At 52.1% G+C, this 22,252-nt stretch overlaps 1 protein-coding gene across 1 annotated transcript; it reads right to left on the minus strand.

Moving 5' to 3' along the window:
• Positions 1–3,927: 3,927 nt before the first annotated feature.
• Positions 3,928–18,624, minus strand: RAB25 (RAB25, member RAS oncogene family). Its single transcript, XM_005280701.5, has 5 exons — positions 17,891–18,624; positions 9,058–9,253; positions 7,661–7,854; positions 7,151–7,231; positions 3,928–6,024 (listed from the first exon to the last, which is right to left on the minus strand). The coding sequence occupies exons 1-5, from the start codon at positions 17,928–17,930 to the stop codon at positions 5,894–5,896; spliced, it is 642 nt and encodes a 213-aa protein (XP_005280758.1). The 5' UTR covers positions 17,931–18,624; the 3' UTR covers positions 3,928–5,893.
• Positions 18,625–22,252: the final 3,628 nt, after the last annotated feature.

Here is a 22,252-nt window from a genome sequence, read left to right on the forward strand (position 1 = left end):
GGGTGGGGCTTACATGATTTTTTTTTAAAGGAGCCGTGTCTCTTTTTTCCTCTCTCTCTTGGGTGTGATGGGAGAGGGTCAGAAGGCAGATGAATGGGATGGGCGGAGCAGGGAGGCTGGCTCTCTCCCCTAGCTGGCAGCCCCTTTGAGGGAGAACTTGTAAAGCACACCCAGTGCCTGTCATATTCCTTTAACTCTTTGTCTTGAACATGCAGTCACACATGGGGGGGGGGGGAGGGAGGAGATGGGGGGAGGGTTTTTTTGTGTGACTATGTTAATAAAATGATCTGCCTGGCATGTGTATATGTGTGCACCACTGCCTCTGCTGGATGGAATCAGAACTGCTGTTCTGTGTGTCACAGACCCTTCACTGCCCGTGGCTCTTGAGCTAGGAGGATCTTTTGTTCTAGCCGTGGTAGAGCAGCAGAGGTCAGCTGCCCCCTCCAAATGCACATGTGTTTGCTCAGACACGTGCATACCCACTCTCACTTGCACACTCATGTGCAGGCACATACACATTTATTCATAGAATCATAGGGTTAGAAGGGACCGCAAAGGTCATCTAGTCTAACCCTCTGCCAAGATGCATGAGTTGTGTGTTCACTTGCACACTCACTCTCATGTTCACTCACTTGCACACTTGTATGAATGCGCACACACTTTCTTTGCACAGTCAGTACTTGTACTCGCACTCGTGTGGATGCACACTCACACTTGCACACTTGTGTGAATGCACACACTTGCTTTGCACAGTTGTGCAGGCGCACCTGTACTCGCTTGCACTCTGCGGATGCACACTCACACTTGCACACTCGTGCATGCACACACTCGTGTACACTCATACTCACACTCATACACGTGCATGCTCAATCATACTCGTGTGCATATGTACGCACCCGTTTACACACGTGCATTAATGCACACACACCCACACACCCCGCGTGGCTCTCCCCCACACACCAGTTTTGGGTTTGTTCCAATTAGCCCCAAAATTTCAGCACAAACTCTAACCCGGCTCCCCTGGGCTGGCTGGGAAGCAGGGCCCCAGCGCTCAGCTCCGAGAGCCTTGCAGCTAATCTGACCAGACCTTCGGGTTGATGGCTCATCGGCGGCCCCTGAGGCTGATGTCATTAGCCAAGGTCCCTGCAGCTCTAGGGAGGGGCTGATTGACATGGCTGCTCCCTGGGAGGCGGGTCTGTATGCAGTGAACAACCTCTGGCCTCCCTCCCTCCCCCAGCCCATGACCTGCCAAGAAGGCAGTTCAGCCCCCCCCCGCCCGTAGCAGACCAACACTAAGCAGCCCCCATGGGTGAGATACAGTCTCCCATCCCCCATCCCTTAGCGTAACCAGCTCCTCTTGGGCCACTAACAGGGCTAGAACTGAGGACTTTCAGGGCTCAAAGCAGGGAGCAGCAGCCAACCTATAAAACCTCTTCCATGGACCAGGCACTAGAGGGCAACAAAGAGACAAACTCTGAGCTACGACAGCCTTGGGGTCCTTAACTAGGACCCCCGGTTACCCAGAGCTCTGGGGGAACACCCATGACTTTCCGTGTAGCTGACCAGCAGGCTTTGAAGTCTGAGCTTAGAAAGTCCCCTGACATGGAGTGCAAACTTGCAGCGGTCTCTGTGCAAATCATGCCCTCTGCACCCCGTTTCTCTCCTGAGGCATACAGAAGGGGTGGGGACAATGCAGTTTTCCCAGCCTTGGGAAAAGCCAGCCAGCCCACTGCCTGAGCCTCACTGCTGGGGTTCTCCGCACAGGAATGGCCCTGCTCCCCAGACATAGAATATCAGGGGTGGAAGGGACCTCAGGAGGTCATCTAGTCCAACCCCCTGCTCAAAGACAGATCCCCAGACAGATTTTTACCCAAGTTCCCTAAATGGCCCCCTCAAGGATTGAACTCACAACCCTGGGTTTAGCAGGCCAATGCTCAAACCACTGAGCTATCTCTCCCCCCATGAAGTCTCGCAGCGCTGCAGGGAAGTGATCTCCAGGGCCCTGTAGTGCCATGGTGCAGCAGCAGCTGCAGGACACAGGGATGCTGCCTGCTAGTTTAGGACAGGACATGAAGGACTGTCTCCCGTTGAAATGGCCGGGGGCAGCGTTCCCTGGTTTGGATGGGGGCACTGGATGTTCTGGGCCTGGTTCTCCGTCCCAGTGAGGCCCCGCCAGGCCATGCTGGAAGTGCAAAGGGGGCTTAAAGTGGGTCGAAACAGCCCCCAAAGAATCCCCCCTGTGCGAGGGGCCTCCCCGTTCCATCGGAGTCAGGCCAGCGTCCGGCAGCGACACGGGGCACGACCCCTGGGCACCGGGACTGCAGGGGGCGAGGGGAAAGCACGAGCAGCGTGGTCGCTAATACTGTAGTGGACGGAGCCCAGCTCCCGAGTGGAAAAGGCAGGACATTTGCTCTGCCCCACCCCTGACTTACAGTGATGTTGCAAAACAGGATGGAGAACATTGCTCAAGTTTCCCTGCCGTTGTAGCAACCTGGCCTTCTAGCCCACTTTTGCTGCCAGCCTGGCCCTCTGCCTGCCATGCTGTGTGCGCTGTCCCCTCTGAGGGCAGTGCGGGGGGCCCAGGGCGAACCAGCTGTTGTCCCCGGCCTGGCTTCTCTAAGAACAGAAACTGAGGCAGGGTGACTGCTGTGCTGAGGCCCGGCCAGCCCTATGGGACTGACCCTGCTACCCTCCCTTTAAACTTGGATGATTCCATGTGTGATCTTTGCAGCCCGGCCCTGTCTCTGCCATTTAGACTTGTAACAAGGCCTTGGGTTGACCCAGATCTCCTAGCGAACAGCTGTGGGGTAGCTGTGCTGAGACCAATGGAGTGATGCTGATATACACCACCTGAGGATCGGCCCCACTCCTCAGAGCCCTGTGGGAGCTAATACAACACAGGGAAAGCCGCTGAATTCTTCTCCCACCCAGGGTGAGAGTCACCTCTCTGCACTGCTTTGAGCCTGTTTAGTTGGAGGGTAGGGTCGGGGTTGGGCTTTTCCTTAGATGAATTGCACGAACCGTCAGCGGAGATCAACTCTTGCTCCCCTTCAGCCCATGGGCAGAGTTTCGTCACAAGGCAAAGTATGTATTTTCTTTCTTCTGCGTAGACCAAATGCAACTGGGAACCATGGAGAGGGAATAAATGAAGCCCCCCCACAATGGCTATAAAAAAATCTCGCTGGGGGAACCCAGGGCTGGAACAGCTGGGGGCTGGAGTGGGTTGGAATGAGGGGCATCAGCAGAGCCAAATGAAATTAATTGGCAGCAGGTTTAAAACAAATAAAAGGAAGTTCTTCTTCACACAGCGCACAGTCAACCTGTGGAACTCCTTGCCTGAGGAGGTTGTGAAGGCTAGGACTATAACAGGGTTTAAAAGAGAACTGGATAAATTCATGGAGGTTAAGTCCATTAATGGCTATTAGCCAGGATGGGAAAGGAATGGTGTCCCTCGCTTCTGTTTGTCAGATGGTGGAGATGGATGGCAGGAGAGAGATCACTTGATCATTATCTGTTAGGTTCACTCCTTCTGGGACACCTGGTATTGGCCACTGTCGGTAGACAGGATACTGGGCTAGATGGACCTTTGGTCTGACCCAGTATGGCCGTTCTTATGTTATGAGCCCAGGGGACGCTGAGGTGGGGCTACGGGTGAGGCCTGAGATGTGCTATCAGAGCTGTGTGCTGTGAAATCTCCCCACACGACCACCCCCGCTGATGGAAGTAGAGTTACAGGGCCACTGCAGAGCTCACAGACACTTGGTCGTCCAGTCTGAAACCCCATATCTTGCAGGTTCACCCCACATCCTGCCCATTAACATCCCTGAGGAAAGGGAAGGGGAATGAAAAAGATGGAAAAATTAGATGAGATCCTAAAGGGAAACCCAGCAGGAATATGCAGGAAGTCAAGGTAGGCAGACCGCTGTCTTTGAAACGTTCTCTAAATGTTTTAATGTTTGGGTCAAGGTCCTATAGTCCATCGCATCACGCACACTCCCTCACCAGGGCTGCTCGTGAGACGATCTGTACAAAAAGATCCAGCCCCGCTCCAGCGATCATATAAATAATTCCCACTGAATTCAGACGTTCACAAGATGCTGCGGTTAGATTAACAGCGGGCAAAAGCCAGGTTTAGACACGAACGAGAGGCGTAACAGGGATTTAGTGTTTCTGTCTCAGCACAGAAACTGCCCCAGTGAGTTAAATTGCACCAGTGCAAATCCAGAGTCACCCCCCTAACTCCAACGGCGGTGGGCCGCGTCTGATCTCGGCTACCTTGGCACACACGGAGCCAGAGGTCAACCCACTGGGCAGGTGTATATCGGCATAACTTGGGCGGAGTTTTGCCAATTGACACCTGCTGAGACGTGGCCCACTGACGTCAGCGACGTTAGATTCTGGTGTCTGTGGATTTGCTCCACTGAAATCAGCACGACTCCAGCTTCCCCAGAGATCACAATCCAGCCCAGGTCCCGTAAAGAGCTCAGACGTTCAACCATTAATTACAGGCAAGCCCCTCCTCCCCCCGCCACTCCCTTCTCTATAAACTGGATCCAATGCCCATTGAACTCCCTGGGGAGAACCCTGGTGACATCAAGGGGCTTTGGGTCAAGTCCTTAGAAGCCAGAAGTCAGTCGCCCCATGTTCAGTGTATATTGATGGAAGGGATGATTTGGTGAGGTAGTCACAATTCCAACCGCCCCTCTGAAATCCAAGCCCTTCGTTGAGTTATTTTAACAGAGTTCCTCCCTCCATGTCACCCTCCCATCTCCAAGATCTCAGACCTTAAAGCAAGGCTGAAGCAGAAGTTAAGACTAATTAGGCAACCCACGCCCTAGAACTGGAGATGTCTGCTTTCTCTCTCTCCACTCCTGTATTGCCACTCGGTATAGGGCACAGTCATATTTTCAGAGGCTGTCTAGTCAGAGGAAGAGATTCTGTACCCAGGGGCGAGGACAGCGGGGTTGTACGGATCTCACTAGGTGAACGAACAGGTTATGGGAGACAGCAAAATGGACGGGATGTTTAAAGCGGCAGCATCCGGGCGAAAATCGTGGCTCCGATCCTGGAATCGGAGCCATGTGGCCGCACCCTCCACTGACTTCGACAGGGAGGGCCGGGTTCTGAGCTCAGATGCAGCTGTGTGAATCTGGTGCAAGCCCCACTGAGCTGAGCGGCGTTGAGGCCAGATTCGGAGCGTGCGTGGATCCAATGGCAGGATCAGACCAATATATTGATCATATTTAAATGCCTTCCTTGAAACCTCACGGTTGCAGGAAGAGAGGAAGGACTGCCCAGCCGTTAGGGTGTGAGCCTGGAACTTGGGAGACCCAGGTTCAATTCCCAGCTCTGCCACAGACACCCTGTGTGACCCTGGGCATGTCACCTAGTCTCCCTGTGCCTCAGTTTTCCCATGTGTACACTGGGGATAATAGCATAATAGCACTGCCCTATCCCACAGAGGGTTGTGAGGATAAATACATTAAAAAGATGCTCAGACACTGTGGTAATGGGATCAGGTAACTAAGATAGATGGGCGTGTTCCTAAGGCTGATTCCCCCTCTGCTAGGGGGAAGATTGGCCCGCCGACCCCTCCCTGCCCCAAGATTCCCCCTGCTGTGGCTTGGCAGACCCCAGCGGGCAGAGGTCTGGGTATGCAGCATCCCCTTCTCTAGTGGTGCTGCCTGCAGGATGGGGCATGGGTAATGGCTTTGCGGAGGGGGCGAAGGGACCGATCCATTGTAGACGTGTTTCTGTGGCCCAGCCCCGGCCTGGCTTGGTGCAGTTACGGGGCGTTGAGGGAGAGGACGGGCATTCCCCCTGGTCAGAAAGCAGAGCGGACGGAGGGGCTCGTGCCTCCACGGCGAGTCCCGGGCCGGCTCCCGCCCTGCTCTCAGAGGCTCACGCAGCACGCTCGCTTTTCCTCCGGGGTCTGGGAGGCGCCGTGGGGGTTCTCGCTGGAGAGCGACACCTTGTTGTCCTGGGGGCTTCTCTGCTGCTGTTTCTGCACTTTGCTGAAAATGTCTGGAAGAGGGAGCGATAATAAGGGATCCTGGAGCGTTCCCCCTGGCCCAGGGTAACCCCCACCGGGTGGTGCTGTGTCCCCCTCGAGCCGGGGCTGGGCCACAGACAGAGGCTGGTGAACCTCCTACTGCCTTAACCAACTCAGCTGGCGCTATTAGCCGGACCAGCTCCTGCTTAAAGGGCTAGCGGTCCCTGCTGGGGCTTGGCATAATATGGGTGGATCTACAGGGCCTGCTAGGTTTTCACTGTGGTGCAGGCCCATAGAGAGAAATGAGCGGCCCTGATACAGCCTGTTTGCTAGGGTCCTACCTCCTCCCATTTCACTTTATTTACACAGACATTTTGGGGCCCTCCCTAACCCTGCGCTCAGGGCTCTGGTACGACGGTAGAAAGCGAATACGGAAAAGTTATTTACTTGTTCCCATAAGATAAAAACTAGGGGCCACCAAATGAAATTAATGGGCAGCAGGTTTAAAACACAGCACACAGTCAACCTGTGGAACTCCTTGCCTGAGGAGGTTGTGAAGGATAGGACTGTAACAGGGTTTAAAAGAGAACTGGATAAATTCATGGTGGTTAAGTCTATTAATGGCTATTAGCCAGGATGAGTAAGGAATGGTGTCCCTAGCCTCTATTTGTCAGAGGGTGGAGATGGATGGCAGGAGAGAGATCACTTATTGTCCCCATATTACGTCCGCCCCACATCAGCCCTGCTTCGGGGTGTTCTTTAGTCGTGTCCCCTTGAACCGTGGTGGAAACAGGCAGCATGAGGGTAACTCCTTGCCCAAACCTGCTCCCCAGCCTTCTCTCTCTCCAGAGTGTCCCACGGTGTTAGGAAAATCCCCTCTCTAGACCAGTTGGCCTAGTCGTTAACCTGCCCCCCTTGGTGCAGAGAGAAGCTCCAGGGGCAGACAAATGGGCTGGTTTGTCATGGCAGGAGGTGGGATACCGGATTCCACTCGGTCTCCTTAGCGCTCCCTGGTGGCGGGGCAGTTGTCACATGGCATCTTGAGCTCTTTCTATGGAGAGTTCACCCCCCTGGGTGCTTCTCCGTCAGCCATCCCCAGAGCGTGCTCTGCTCAGATTCCAACCCCCCCGACTCCACGTTCCCCTGCCCCCGGCGCACCTCTCAGTATGGTCTCGAAGGCCTGCTCGACGTTCGTGGAGTCCAGCGCAGACGTCTCGATGAACAGCAGCCCGTTGTTTTCTGCAAGGACAGGGTCACGCAAGAGGCATGGGAATTGTGGTACCCTTTGGGGATCCGGCTACTCGAGCATCCCCCTTCCTGCCAGAGCAGGGCAGGCCCTTGGCCCATCTAGCATGGCATCTCCCCCAGCAGAACGACACTGGGGCATCAGGGTCAGGGAGGGGAGAGCACCCCACAGTACAGCCCCCCCCAGGGTCCTATCAATACTGAGTCAACAGGGAGAGCGCCCCCTACTGAGCCCCCACCTCCTTGCAGCCTGGCACCCCTTGGTCTATCACATTATGGACCCTGCTTAGCTCATGCGGACCCAGCACCATGAGTTCTGGCTGGAACAGGAGGCTTTCAGGACGTGTTCTCGGGGAGGGGTAGCAGAACCCAGCGGGCACTGGCTGTCTCGGGATGGGTCCACCCGGGGAGGCGGCTCCATACCTGCAAACATCTTGGCCTCCTCGGTCGGCACCTCGCGGGCCTGGGCTAAGTCCGTCTTGTTGCCCACCAGCATGACGATGATGGTGGCCTCGGCGTGGTCATACAGCTCCTTCAGCCAGCGCTCCACCACGTTGTAGGTCTGGTGCTTGGTGATGTCGAAAACCAGGAGGGCGCCCACTGCTCCCCTGTAATACCTGCCGAGAGGGAGCGGGCGGCCTTCACCACAGGGTCTGAGCTGGAGCCTGTCACGGCCCCACCGCCTCCAGTGGGGTCAGACCTCTTTGGGTGTGTCTCCACTGCACACTAAGCCCAAGCTCTGACTCAGGATTGAGCCCAAATCTCTCTTCCGTCCGCACACAAATCCGTCTGACTCGGGTCAGTGAGCCCTCAGGACCTAGGTCCAAGGACTCTGCGAGGGGGGTGGTTCAGACAGACCCCGAATCCTGATGCACCTCGGGTCCAAGCCCTGTCAGTTTGCTGTGTGGATGCAGCTCAAGCCTCAGACCTGAGTCAGAAGATCTGCGCAGGGCAGTGTGGACGCGTTAGCAGGGCTGTGAGACCTGGGTCCAGCAACTGTAAGCCCAGGTTTACAGTGCAATGTGGACGCTCAAGCACAGGCTTGGAAACCCGGAGTCCTCAAGGTCAGGTCCCACTGACTGTGGCTCACTATGCAGTGTAGACATACCCACAGTGCGCCTACCTATAACCCAGTACTGCTGCTCCAAGAGCCGGCCCACAGAGTGGCTAGCGCATCCCTGTCTTGCCCCCTCACTCCCTGTGGTTGAGCTATTAGGATAACCGCCTACTACTGCTGCCAAGCAGTGGAGTCACTCCTTTAACTCCACCGGTAGAGATCTGTGCTGTGCCTGTGAAGGGCTGGGGTTCAAATGCTGCCGGGCGTCAGTCACGGTCAAAGAAACACCCTGGTGTCGCTGACTTTTCCCCCCTTCATTTTCACAGTAGTGTCCTAAGCCCGTTTTGCACGCATGGAAATGACTCAGGAAGTGCAGGGCAATGGAGAATCAGGCCCTGCGGCTTCATTTGGGTGAGACACTCTCCATCCCACCTGCTCTAGGGGTACCATGACTCCTCTAAGCAGGGGGGCTCCAACCCAAGAGCTTTGGCTCTAAATGCACAACATCTACCACCTGAGCTAAAAGAGCTGTTAGCTCAAAGACTGTAGCGGACTCATAAACCCCAGTGTGGCCCAGCCGCTGGAGGGAGACCGTGAGTCACGCTGAGTATGGGCAGGTCACATACAATAGCCCCCTGTGCCACCCCCGTGGAGTTCTGTGTTCAGAGGCGCTTGCCTCCCGTGGGGAGTCGCCCGCGCCTAGGAACCGCGGCCGCCATCGCCACCCCTCCCGCTGTTGCACTGAGCCACGCGGCCCGCTTACGCTGAGGTGATGGCACGGTACCGCTCCAGCCCGGCGGTGTCCCAGATCTGTGCCTTCACCATGGCATTGCCCACCATGACGGTGCGGGTGGAGAACTCCACGCCGATGGTGGTGCGGCTGTCGTGGTTGAATTCATTGCGGGTGAAGCGCGAGAGCAGATTGGTCTTCCCCACACCGGACTCTCCAATCAGGACCACTAGGGAGACAAGAGGGGAAACTCCTAGCAAAATGAGATGCAAATGGGACTTGTGCACCAGGGATAGAATTCTGATCCTTCTAATCCAAAAGCACAGGAAGATAGAGAATCCTCATGAGCTGGGAGCAGTACAGGGCATATGACACCCAGTTCTGATTTCAGTAGAGAGCTATGGAACATGACTTTGACTGTAAGCTCTTTGGGACAGGGACTTTTGTTCTTCTTGTATCGCACCTATCACAATGAGGCCCTGATCTACGACTAGAGCGTCTGGTGCTACCGCAGTATAAATAATCATACATACCAACCAGTCCATCATTGTTTTATTAACAATGTACTGAACTCTCTCATGGTGCACGGTGCTGTACAAACGCAGAGGAATCATTATCCCCAAGGTGGCTGCAATGCAAATATTTGGGTGCCTGATTCTCCACTGCCTTGCGCCTCGTGCTGTCATCTACACCACCAAAAGTAGGCATTGTGTGCTACCAAGGCAGAATCACCATTGTTCACTGGTGCAAATGATGACACAAATTGCAGGGAAATTGTGAGTGAGGCCAATACTCTAGTGCAACAGACAACTGCTGCATCTAGGAACATAGCAGTTGCCGCGTGGGAGCAGCTCATGTGTCCATTTAGTCCAGTATCCTGTCTCTGCATTAAGCAGTTATGGGAAAAACATGCCCGTAAGGAAAATTTCTTCCTAGCCCTCATCTGTTTTGTTTTTCCATATGCAAGGAGCAGATTTCAATCAGAATCAGATTAAGGAAACCAACCGAAAAAGAAAGAACAAAAGGAAAGTCCCTTATGAGAGAGAGCACAGTGTATACAGCTCCTCTAACAGTCTGCATGGAACTGACTTCACAACAGCTGCTGTCTCTGCATCCAGGGAGAGTTCTTAGAAATACGGTGGTGCAGGACACAGAAAACAAAAGTTTTCTAGCTACACGCACCATTGTAGCCACATGATACGGCTGCCAATGCTGTCCCAAGTTTCTCAATTTTACAGCAACTCTTGAGCTATTTGGGCGAGCTTAAAGTCCCAGCTGCTGGAGTCAGCTGACTTTGTGATGTCAGCTTTCATCTAAAAAAACCAAGGACGTTTCTAGCCCTTGTGTTGGTGGAGAAAAACTAGAAAACGTGAAGCAAATGAATCCAGAAGACAAATAAAAAAAAAAAAAAACCCAAATTATTTATTTTTAAAATCTCAAGATTTTAAGCCAGTCATGATTTGGGGGGCCCAGTTCATGATTTTTGAATACTTGGGGTTGGTGATTCTGGATCACCCTAGACAACAATCACATTGTTTGCTGGAACTTTCATAAAATACTCCAAATTTCTTCTGCTGGGCTACAGTTTTCCTTCTTTTCATGCTACAGCCTCTTAACACACCTGTATTAAGCCAAAGTGAAAATAAAACCTGAGAGCGCTTTCTCTCTGCCTCTCTATTCTAAACAGCAACCGAAAAACCTTTATGGAAGATTTGCCTTTTCTTATGTTGCTGTATCTTCTGATCTCTCTGTTTGGTGGAATGCACTTGAATTTTCTAGCACAGAGCCAGGAATGTGGCTTAGTATCTAGGGGTATGTGTACAGAGCAGAAAAATACCTGCAGCAGTGCGTCTCAGAGCCAGGGTCAAATGACTTGGGTTCATGCTGGGGGACTAAAAATAGCAGTGTAGACGTGCGGGCTCCAGATGGAGCCTGGGCTCTGAGACCACCCCTCCCCTCCGTCCCGCAGGTCTTTTTTTGTGGTGTGGACACACCCTATCGAGCTAAGGAACTTTTTCTGGCCCCCGTTACCTACCTGAGTGCCTCACAAGCTTTAATATGTTTATTCTCCCTCCTTGTGAGCCCGGGCAGTGCTATTATCTCACTGTACAGGTGGGGAAACTGAGGCACTGACAGGCTAAGTGGAGGGATAGCTCAGTGGTTTGAGCATTGGCCTGCTAAACCCAGGGTTGTGAGTTCAATCCTTGAGGGGGCTATTTAGGGATCTGAGGCAAAAATCTGTCTGGGGATTAGCCCTGCTTTGAGTAGGGGGTTGGACTAGATGACCTCCTGAGGTCCCTTCCAACCCTGATATTCTATGATACATATAGCAAATAATCTGTGGAGCTGTACCAGTGCAAAGTAACTTGCCCAAGGTCACATAGGGAGTCTGGGGCAGAGGAGGGACTCCTAGAAATGCAGGGCTGGGACCTTGAGAAGTCATCAAGTCCAGTGCCCTGAGCTGAGGCAGAACCCCGTAAACCTAGACTGTCCCTGACAGGTTTTTGTCCAACCTGTTCTTAAAACCTCCAGGGATGGCAATTCCACAACCTCCCTTGGAAGCCTGTTCCAGAGGTTAACTACCCGGAGATTTAAAAGTTTTTCCTAATATCTCACCTAAATCTCTCTTACTACAGATTTAGTCAATTACTTCTTGTCCTGCCCTCAGTGGACATAGAGAACAATTGATCAAAGTCCTCCTTATCACAGCCATTAATATATTGGAAGACTATCAGGTCCCGCCTTAAACTTCTTTTCTCAAGACTAAACATGCCCAGTTTTTTTAACCTTTCCTCATAGGTCGGGTTTTCTAAACCTTTGATCATTTTTGTTGCTCTCCTCTGGGCTCCTTCCAATTTGTCACGTTTCCTAAAGTGCTGGACACGGGACTCCAGCTGAGACCGCACCAGTGATAAGCAGAGCAGGACAATTCCCTCCCGTGTCTTACCTGCGACTCTCCTGTTAATATACCCCAGAATTCTATTGGTCTTTTTCGCATCTGCATCACATTGTTGACTCATATTCAATGTATGATCCCCCAGATCCTTTTCAGCCTAGCCGCCCCATTTTGTAGCTGTGCATTTGATTTTTATTTCTTAAATGCAGGACTTTGCCCTGGTCTTTATTGAATTTCAGACCAAGGAACATAAGCCAGATCGCCCACCTCCTAGACTACGCCCCCAACCACTGGGCCAGACTTTCTTCTCCTGTCTCAGCCCTGTCAAATCTTTCACAGTTTTGATGGAATTCATTTATTTACAGCACTGATTTTATCTCTTAGAGACTCCACTGCAATTAAAGTAACAATTGTCAACCCACAAATAAACTCCCTCCCCAGTCCTTAAAAAACGCATTAAAGGACCAGTGGGTGCTCACCTGATCATCACTGTCGTAATAATAACTCATGATCAAACCCACCTTATCCGCTCCTCCCCTCCCTAAATACCTGTGTAAACTTGCTGCCTGTGTAGCCTGCCTGGGAAGTTAACAAATCCCCCCCATTTTAAACGGACACTGGCACTTGGGAGTTTAATCCGGATTAAGCTAACTCAGGGAAAAGGCACTCTTATTCTAGAATAAGAGTGTCCACCTGGGAAATTAGTTCAGAATAGTTTATTCTGGGCAATCTCCCCATGTAGACAAGCCCTTAGTTTCAAACCAGGAGTTCATAGTCGTTCCAGGCCCAGCACATGCCCTTGAATCCCTTCGTCCACTGTTGCAGCTTTATAAATGCATGCTCCTATTTCTCTTCAGTGCTTTTACCCTCTTCTCCACCTGCCACATGGGAGATCCACACACGCGACAGGGGAAACTGAGGCTGTGTCCGTATTGGAAGAGAAGTGGTGTGATAAGGCAGGTAGGGCAATCTGTAGACATGAGTTCTATTCTTGGCCCTGCCACTGACCTGTGGGGTGTCTGTGGGCATGTCCCTTCCTCTCCGTGCCTCAGTTTCCTCTCCCACCCAACGTCTATATAGATTGTTAGCTGTTCAGGGCTAGGCATTGTCCATGTGTATGAACGGTCTCTAGCACACAGTAGGGTGCAGATCAAATGTTGCCAACTTTTGCAAATGCTCATGATATTTGGTGCTTTTCTTAAAGCCCCAGCGCCCAGGGTCACGTGAGTAAATGAAAGCTGAGATTCGCATGTCAGGAACAGAAGGCAGTTTTTGGCCTTCATGGTTACAGAGCGAAGCATGAAAATGTGACCTCTAAAGCCTTCAACATCAGAAGACAAACAAAAACAACCCCCCACTTCACTACTGTTAAAATCTCATGATTTTTAACACAATCTCATGATTTCTACGGCCTTGATTTATAAGTTTGAAGACATGGGATTGAAAATATTGGTGATCTAATAATAACCAAGGGCTTGCCCTAACGTAATCTCCTGGCATAGCTGCACTTCTGCAAACCACTAAATTAGACAGGAAAAACAATGAGGAGTCCTTGTGGCACCTTAGAGACTAACATTTATTTGGGCAAAGTAGACAGGGTAAACCTATATATGCCACGATTTGCACTGGGATAATTTACCCTGGCTTCCAGAGTAAAATCCCCAGTTGGACTTCATCTTCATCAAGACTGGATATGTTTCTGAAAGATCTGCTCCAGGAATTAGTTTGTGAAGTTCTCCGGCCTGTGTCCAACAGGAGGTCAGACTAGATGATCACAATGGGCCCATCTGGCCTTGGAATCTGTAAATCTCCTCCCATTGTGCATCACCACCCTGGGACTGCCACAATACACCACCTCCCCTTATCAAGAGCAGAGACCACAGTGCATCTTGGGAGATGTAGTCTGATTAGAGAGCCTGGCCTGTAGAGGAGAATGGGAGCACGAGGAACTCTAACTACAGCTCCCATGAAGCACCATGGCAGTATTCTGAATGGAAATATTTTGGATTTTAGCTGAAATATTTTGCCAAAACCTCAAAATTTTCCATGGGGGGAGAGGAGAGGAGAGGAGAGGAGGGAAGGGAAGGGGAGAGAGACAAAAAATTCCTGACCTGCTCTCCATCCTGATTCAATTCCTGAGCACCTCATGTCCTGACTGTTTGGCGCATGGGCCCATTTCAAATGTCAAGGCAATTTTGCTTCTCATCAAAATGGATTTTTGCTACGTGTTTCGGTGACACGTTTAAGATCCCGCCCCTTCAAACGGACACAACCTAACTGTCCTGGGTTTGTCCTTATTCATAGTGACTGGGCCTGATTCTCCCATCAAACTGTGTCATCAATTACACCAGGGCCGAGCAAGTGCGAAACGCCTCCCGTTCTGAGTCAGAAACATTTTACCCCCCACTTTGCCCTGGCGTAAACACCGGCATGAGGCGCAGGGAGAATCAGACTCATCGTTGTCTTTTTACGGCCAAGAAGGATCATTCTGGTCCCCTCAGTCTGACCTCCAGCACAACACAGTCCATAGAATTGCACCCAAGAGCCAGGATAGTTTCTGAGTAACTGGCCCACCAGCTGGGAATAGGCGGTAACAGCTGGGCAGGGCTAGTCCTAGAGGTGACTCCCTAGGCAAATAGGTTTTGGCTGTTGGCTTTCTAACAAATCGAATCCTCCATCTTTTTTTCCTTTCCCTCCTAAGCCTTCTCCGGACTGACCCCATCTGGCCTCCACTCCCCACTCCCTACAGTGAGGGATTTGTCTTCATGTCAGCCTGCCTCCTCCTGCAGTTGGCGCTTTGCGAATGGGCTCCCTAAGTGTGTGCACGCGTGTATGTCTTTTGTCCAGATGGCTTATGTAGTACATATTCCACCCAGGTGGCAATGGAGACCGTCTCCACCCTGTTTCAAGCCACCCGGCAGCGTATCTGATCTGTGTCCGCTCTGTTTGCAAAGCAAGCCAGTAGCTCTGATCTTCTGCTCCCTGGGGAAGGGGGGCAGCTAACCGGGCAGTGGCTGCTTGAAACCTGGCTGAAGAATCCCATCTGAGCTTGCCTGTGCCCTGATACTGTCAGGCTGTGTGGCTCGCTCACGCAGGTGTGGCAGGCGGCAGCGTGTGCAAAGTCTGCACAAACACCAGCCTTCCCGCGCCGTCGCAGCTGTGTGAGTGGGACATTAAAGGGCCAAGCAGCCGTTTGTCTCCCTGGCTTTGTTCTGAAAAGGACACCGCCAGCTTCAAATGCACGTAGCTAATCTGTGGCTGCCTAGGATGTGGAACTTCACGGTGACCCGGGGGACAGAACTCCGATTCCCCCTGCTTCAAAAGTTCAGGCCCCTAGCACCCAAGCTAAAGGCAACTCCTCATTAGCACCTGGCAATATAGGGCCTGTGACACACAGTTGAGCTGTTCTGATTCCATTCAGTAGGGGGCAGTGACACATACCAGAGAGGCAGTGTTATCCAGTGACTAGAGCACTGGACTGGGAATCAGGAGATCTGGGTTCTTGGCCCAGCTTTGCTGGTGCCCTTGCCCAAGACACCCGCCTTGTTCTGTTTCCCCTTCAACTATCTTGCTCTAAGCTCTGCCTGGCAAGGGCTGTCTCTTATTATGTTTATGTACAGCACCTAATGTACTGTAATACAAGTGATGACACACACACCGGCCAGGTCATTATAATATTTCTAAACCCTAAATTGCTTTACCTACAATGCTAATGACAACTCCCAAGATTACTGAAGCAGAATGACTTTTAAATGTACTTTCCCCATTTAAGCTGCTTGGACAATGTTTATGTTTTGCATTCCACTCAGCTGTGTTGGTCCAGTTTGCTTTTCTTTGCCTCTCCTGCACTGTCCCAATTCCCCACCAAAAGAGTTTTCCCCACCATCATCAGCACTTAATTCCTGAGTCCTACAGAACCCCTGGACCATACGAGGCAGCACCAGAGCTGGGAAAACCTTCCTGACCCTGGAACCAGACAACACAAAATGAAATAACAATGAATGTAAATTACACCTCAGTTGGGATTTGAACCTGCAGCTCAAGACCATTCAGAAGCTGAAGCTAATGCAAAATGCTACAGCCTATTTATTAAGGGGAGTTGCACGTTGGGAGCCCATCAGTCCATGTTCCATGTGACCAACACTTGCTCCTGAAAAGCTTCTGGGTGGAATTCAAGGTGTTGGCTTTCACTAGGGAGGATCAAACATTTTCCATCCAAGCCGCTTTTCTCCAGTAAGTTGGGGTTTTCCATTAAAAAAAATTTTCACAGGAAGTGTTTAATTTCCTCAAAAAATGTTGATTTTTTTTTCTTGTTGGAAAAGCAAAAAAAAAAAAAAAAAAAAATAGAATCTTTGGGCAAAATCCAGTTTTGTACAACATTTTTTCAAATGTTCATCTGAAAGTTTTGAGGATTTTGTTGTTTGTGTCTGTTTACCATGGAAGGCCCCATCCCACCCACCCCCAACATTGTCCGGTTAGCTCTAGTTTTAACCTATCAAGCCCTGCAAGGTTTGGGATCTGGTTGCCAGAGCAACTGTCCTTCTCCCAGCGAAATATGGGCACACAGAACCGGCTAGAAAACAGTAAACATTTCCTCAAAAGATTTCAAATTTTTTTTAATGTAAAAAATTTTTTCCCTGCAAGTAAAATTTTGGTTAAAAAAAATTATTTTTTTTTTCCAGAAAAACAGAACACTTTCCTTTTGGGGGAAAATGAATGCGTTTTCGGTTTTTAACAAATGCAATTCGGTCGAGCTTTTGTTGCAAGGCCAGTTACTGAACACGGCCTTGGCCGGGTTAGAATAAACTGTCCCTAGAGGGGTGCAATCCCGTCAGGCCCTGATCCTCTCGCTGGGCATTACGCTGTGGGGGCATTATTATTTTTTGTATTACGGGAGCACCTGGAGGCTCGTACCAAAACTGAGGCTCCAGCGTGATGGGGCCTGTGACTACACATAGCAAGAAACAGTCCCTTGCCCCTTATGGGGCCTGAGAAGCACAGACTAGCCACAGCACGGGGCATTCTGGCCACACCCCTGAGCCACTGTCTATAGCCCTTACCTCAGCTCCACACCACCTGGGGCAGCCCCATGTGCAGGCAGGATCCTTACGGGGCTATTTCCACCCGTTATGGCTACCAGCTCCCCATTCGCCACTGCTCTCCACCTCGTGCAGGCGTTTGCACCGGGGTGACCCGTTCGGATTCGGTAGCACTTTGCATGGATGTAACTGAGCACTCGCGGTGCAGTGTGAAGGAGAATCAGCCCCCAGAGTGTTCAGGCCGGACATCCATCAGGATCCCTGCAAATCTCTGGGGAGCTGGGTTGCCAGAAGCCCACGTGCCTCCACAGCGACCTCGGTGCCCTCCCTCCGTCCCACTCCACTGGTTCCCCAGCAGTGTCCCCACTGTAAGGCCACATCCGATTGGCCCACCCATCCAGCTAGGTCAGTACCTAATGCTTAAGAGGGAGGTGTCAAACCCCCTGACTGCACCCCACAATGCAGCTGTCGGCCCAGGCACTGAGCTGGGCTGTGGATTTACTGACAGGATGCTCGGTGGGTTCCCAAAGACAGTCACAACCTTGCAGTGACTGTGGGGGGAGTGGCAGAGGGGCTCATCTGACCCAAATTCCTGGTGCATCTGCACTGACTTCACTGGGGCTTATACCCAGGCGTGGTGGGATTTGCCCTCAAAGATCCACCGCCAAGGACTCCCCACTACCACAAGAGAGAGACCCAGCTGCCCTTCTGGATGGCTGCTTCCCCTCCACCCCTTGTTGGCGCTACGTGCCCCAGCCCACCGCCGCCGCTCCATCCGGCCTCCAGCACCCACCCCACATCCCATCCATCCTCTGCCCGCCCTGCCCCGGGCCCCCAATTCCACCTCTTTCAAAAGGCAGAACCAGCCCGTTGCAGAACACGCAGCCCAGCCTGAAACCAGCCACGGAAAGGGGGTACCAATAAAACTCACCCTTAAAGACAAAGTTATAGTCCTCCTCCGCCGTCCCCATCTCTCCCAGCCACACCTGGCCCCCTCCGGCTTGGGTTCCTCCTCTCAGTCTTCACCTGCTTCCTTAGCAGCCAGGGTGTGTGTGGGGTTTTTTGGGTTTTTTTCTTGCCACGATCTGATAAACCAGGAAGGCGGAGGACAAAATTTCCTCCCAAGACAGGGAAGTTGAAAGCGATTGGGAGGAGAGTTGCCAAACGAGGGGAGGAGACCCACAGGGCCAAGTTCCCTTTGCTGCACCAGCCAAACAAACAAAAAATAGCCAGCCCTGTGCTTCCTAGGCCTCTTTTCGAAGGGGCCGGGCGGGGAGTAGATCCTTGCTAGGCAGGTTGAAGGTGCAGCTCCGCTGGGTGGCTGACTCAATGGGGTGTGACCTGGGTGTCGCCATACAGGTTTGTCAGGTAGTGCTCACCGCCCCCACCAGTGTCACATGGCTGCTGAACACACCCACGCACGCTGCCTCTGCTTGTGTTCATGCTGGACTAGGCCAGGGTGCCAACTGTGGTCGGACACAATCCCGGGGGTTTCACCGCAGGACATAATCTCGAACGAAAGATTCAGCTTTAATTCCTGGGCACTCCAGGGCAATCCTGGAGGCTTGGCAACCCTAGGAGGGTGGGCCTGATCCTGCACTTTCTTTGCTCTCCCGTGGAAGTGCCCACGACTTGCAAACTGGCCCAGGCTGCAGAAACCACAGGCACTGCGTTTTATTGATGAGCTGGCATGTTAGACCCCCACCCGCCCGCCACAGGACCTCCTGGCCAAAGTGCAAGCTGCAGGAGGCCAGAGAACAGGGAGTGGGAGGCTGAGGATGGAGAGAGGAGCATTGTGCAGTTTGAACCAACTCTGCTGATCTGGGGACAAGTGCCTTAGCTGCTTCTCTACGTACCGCTGGCTCAGCTCCCCTCGCAACAGCTAGTGGCTGTCTAGTGGCTGATACCCAGGACTGACTCCAGTGTGAAAAGCCCTAGCCCCGATCGCGTGAGCTCCGCTCTGTAGGCAGGGGCCGTAGCAGAGGCCTGTCCGCTGTGGCTAGGGCAGAGAGAGAGGCCCATCACACACTCTGCACCGTTTTTTTTCCTGGAGCACTCCTTGGAGGAGCAGAGAGCCAAGGGGATGTTTATATCACATGAGACAAACGACTGAGTATTTGGGAGGAGAAGGGATGAGCTGACAATAAGATTCTGGCCAAGGTTGACAAGAAGGGAGGGAAAGAGGGTCCAATTGTACCAGGGCTCCTAGCTCAGGGAGCCCCCAAATACCTGTATAAATAAAGTGAAATGGGAGGGACCCCAAGGAACACAATGTACTTGGGCCCCAAATTTCTCTTGCTGCCCTGCAGACGGTCCCCCTGATACTGCTAAAGTGAACACAAGGAGCCTGAGGGAGGCATTCTCTATCATCAGTATTTATATGACTATAGCACCTAACTGTCTCCATTGAGATCTAGGCCCCGCGGTGCAGGGTGCTGTACATAGACACAGTGAGAGACAGACTCTGTCTTTAGAGAGTTTACAATCAAAACAGAGGCACGAAGGTGGGACAGGGAGTGATTTCCCTCATGGTTAACAGCAGAGCTGGAAATAAAACCCAGCTCACCAGAGTCCCAGGCCAGGGCTCAATCCACTAGGCCAGGCTCTCCTCTCACACACATGGAGTGTAATTGCATCAGCATCTGCTCTGGGAACTGGTAGAGGAGAACTGGGAAGCCCTCTAGAGAGGTTGATGGGAAAGGATTTAAACCCAGGTGTGTTGGTGGGGAACCCCCAATATATTTGTAGATCGTTAAGCGAAGGGGTTTCTGAGGTCCTAGTCTTAGAGCCACTATAATCCAGACAGCTGGCGCCCCAGAGCAGTGGCTGCAAAAGAATCCACCATAGGCTCTTAGGGGAGGGAGGGGGCATGACAGAGCCAACAAAGGCCTTATTCTGTGATTGGGACCACACCTCTTTACTGGTGGGTGGAGAGCTGTGTGTGCTAATGCCACCGCCTACAAATGCAGGTGAACATTCAGCAGGGATGGGAGAGGCCAGGCTCAAGCAGGAGAAACCAGACGCATTAGGGGATTAACGCTGCTCAGCACTGACGCCACGCTCCAGCAAGCCACTGAATGTCCGTGCAGTGGGTGTGACACAAAGTCCCGTGGGCTGATTCTCAGTTGCACTAAGGCCCTTTTACACTGCTCAGGCACTCCACTCCACTGCAGTGGCTGGCAACGCTCCCACTGGCCTCACTTGGGCCAGCTTTTCCCTCTGTAACTATAGCCCAGATTTTTCTCCTGCCAATCTCAAAGTGCTGTACAAAGGAGGCCAGTATCATTATTCCCATTTTACAGACAGGGAAACTGAGGCACAGAGCAGGCAAGTGACTTGCCCAAGGTCACCCAGCAGGCCAAAGACAGGAATAGAATTCATGGCTCCTGACTTTCTGTCCAGTGCACTATCCACTAGGCCACACTGCCTCCCCCTTAGCTCTCAGGTAGCAAATGTCCTTCTATGTCCAATCATTTGTATTGATGGGAGGGAAGGGGAGCGGGGACACACAGGGTGTGTGAATTGGCGCGTGCTCTCCGGTGTTGCACTCGCTCTGCCCTGTGTAGACCCTGCTGGTGTGAACTACAGGGTACCTAGTTCCTACTGATGTAGTCTTGTGTCAGACAGGACAGGCAGAACATACCCCTGAGGTCCTTGGTGTGACCCAAGCCTGCAGCCTGAGCACAGCGCTAGATTAATTTGCTAGTTTCACTTTAAAAACCACCAGGCCAGATTTGCCAGCTGCTGGTGTAGATCAAGAGTGATGCCAGTGACTCGCTCCAGATTTACACCGGTGTTACTGGCAGCAGAATCTGCCCCTGTGCATTTTGTCTTAGAATATGAAAGTTGTGTTCCTTATCCTCTGCTGCCATCATGTGAGCAACAGAGGGAAAAACTAGACATCACAGCAACCCCTGAATCCTCATAGGAGTTAACTCCCTGCTCCAGGTCAACTTGTTCAGAAATCCACCTCCAGCAGTGACCAGCACCAGCTGCATCAGAGGAAGATGTAAGAACCTCCTTTCTCCCCCACCAATGGGCAGCTATGGGATAATCTGCCCCCAGCCCCTTGAAGAGCTCCTCCCACTCCCTCATTGTTAGAGACTGATTGAAGCCTTGAGGCGAAGGCTTTGCACTGTAGACGGGCTCGATCAGTCTTAACTATTCTAACTGAGTCTCTTGTGCGTGACATGTTAGTCAGGCCGCTTAACGTACTAGAGCACAGTTACTAGAGCGATGACCTCAGTACAAGGGCCTATGTAAGGGTAGTCCCTCTTTGCTAAATTCTTGCCCTCTATATGATCTTGTGGCAGAGAGTTCCAAAGTCTAATTACACAGTGGGTTGCGGGAGTGGGGGGGGGGAAGGGGGAATATCTGTGAGATTGTGGCACAGAGGTCTATGTACATTACAGGACCACCCAGAGGCACCAACCAAGATCTGGGCCCCAGTGTGCTAGGCTATATAGAGAAACATAGCAAGGGGTAGCCCTGTCCCAGAGAGCTTGCAATTAAAAGAGAGAAGGCGGGAGGGGAAAACAGGAACAGAGAGGGGAAGTTACTTGCCCAATGTCACCCAGGCAAGTCAGTGGCAGTAGACCCCAGGACTCCTCATCCAACACTCCACCTTATGCTGCTTTCCCTGGACTCACAAAGTCAGCTTTGTGCTGGCTTTCTGCAGAGGGGTGAGTTGAGCCCAAAGTGAACACTTCAGGGCCCTTAGCATGGGCAAAGCTCATTTAAAGATCCAGCCAAGTGGTGGTGGGGAAGTAGTCTAGGCTCCAGGTAGCTGGAGCCTGCACCTTGTTAAAAATATATATATATTAACACCACGATCAGCTCAGGAGAGGGGAATATTGCTCAAGAGGGATGCAGCCGAAATCTGTCCCACTGGCTGAGCCGGGCTACTCCATCCAGGCACTGCCTCTGATGGACAGAGCCTAGGATCACAGGCACGATGCCGCTCGGAGGTTGGGTGGAGATCCAGATTGACAGGCTTCAGCTGTTACACCATCCTTGTCAGATTTCAGTCCCCCTCCACCACGCGCTGATACATCCATCAGTCTGTGGCTTAGGGACACAGCTGCTGTAGGAGCCCAGCCTAGGTTTAGATCAGGCCTTAGACACGTGCCCTTGTTTGCATATCAGAATGGGAGGGTGTAGACCACTGGTTCTCAACCAGGGGGACACGTACCCTTGAGGGTATGCAGAGGTCTTCCAGGGGGTACATCAACTCATCTAGATATTTGCCTTGTTTTACAACAGGCTACATAAAAAGCCCTAGCGAACTCAGTGC

The sequence above is a fragment of the Chrysemys picta genome, chromosome 20, assembly GCF_011386835.1.
Source record: "Chrysemys picta bellii isolate R12L10 chromosome 20, ASM1138683v2, whole genome shotgun sequence".
Classification (NCBI taxonomy): domain Eukaryota; kingdom Metazoa; phylum Chordata; order Testudines; family Emydidae; genus Chrysemys; species Chrysemys picta.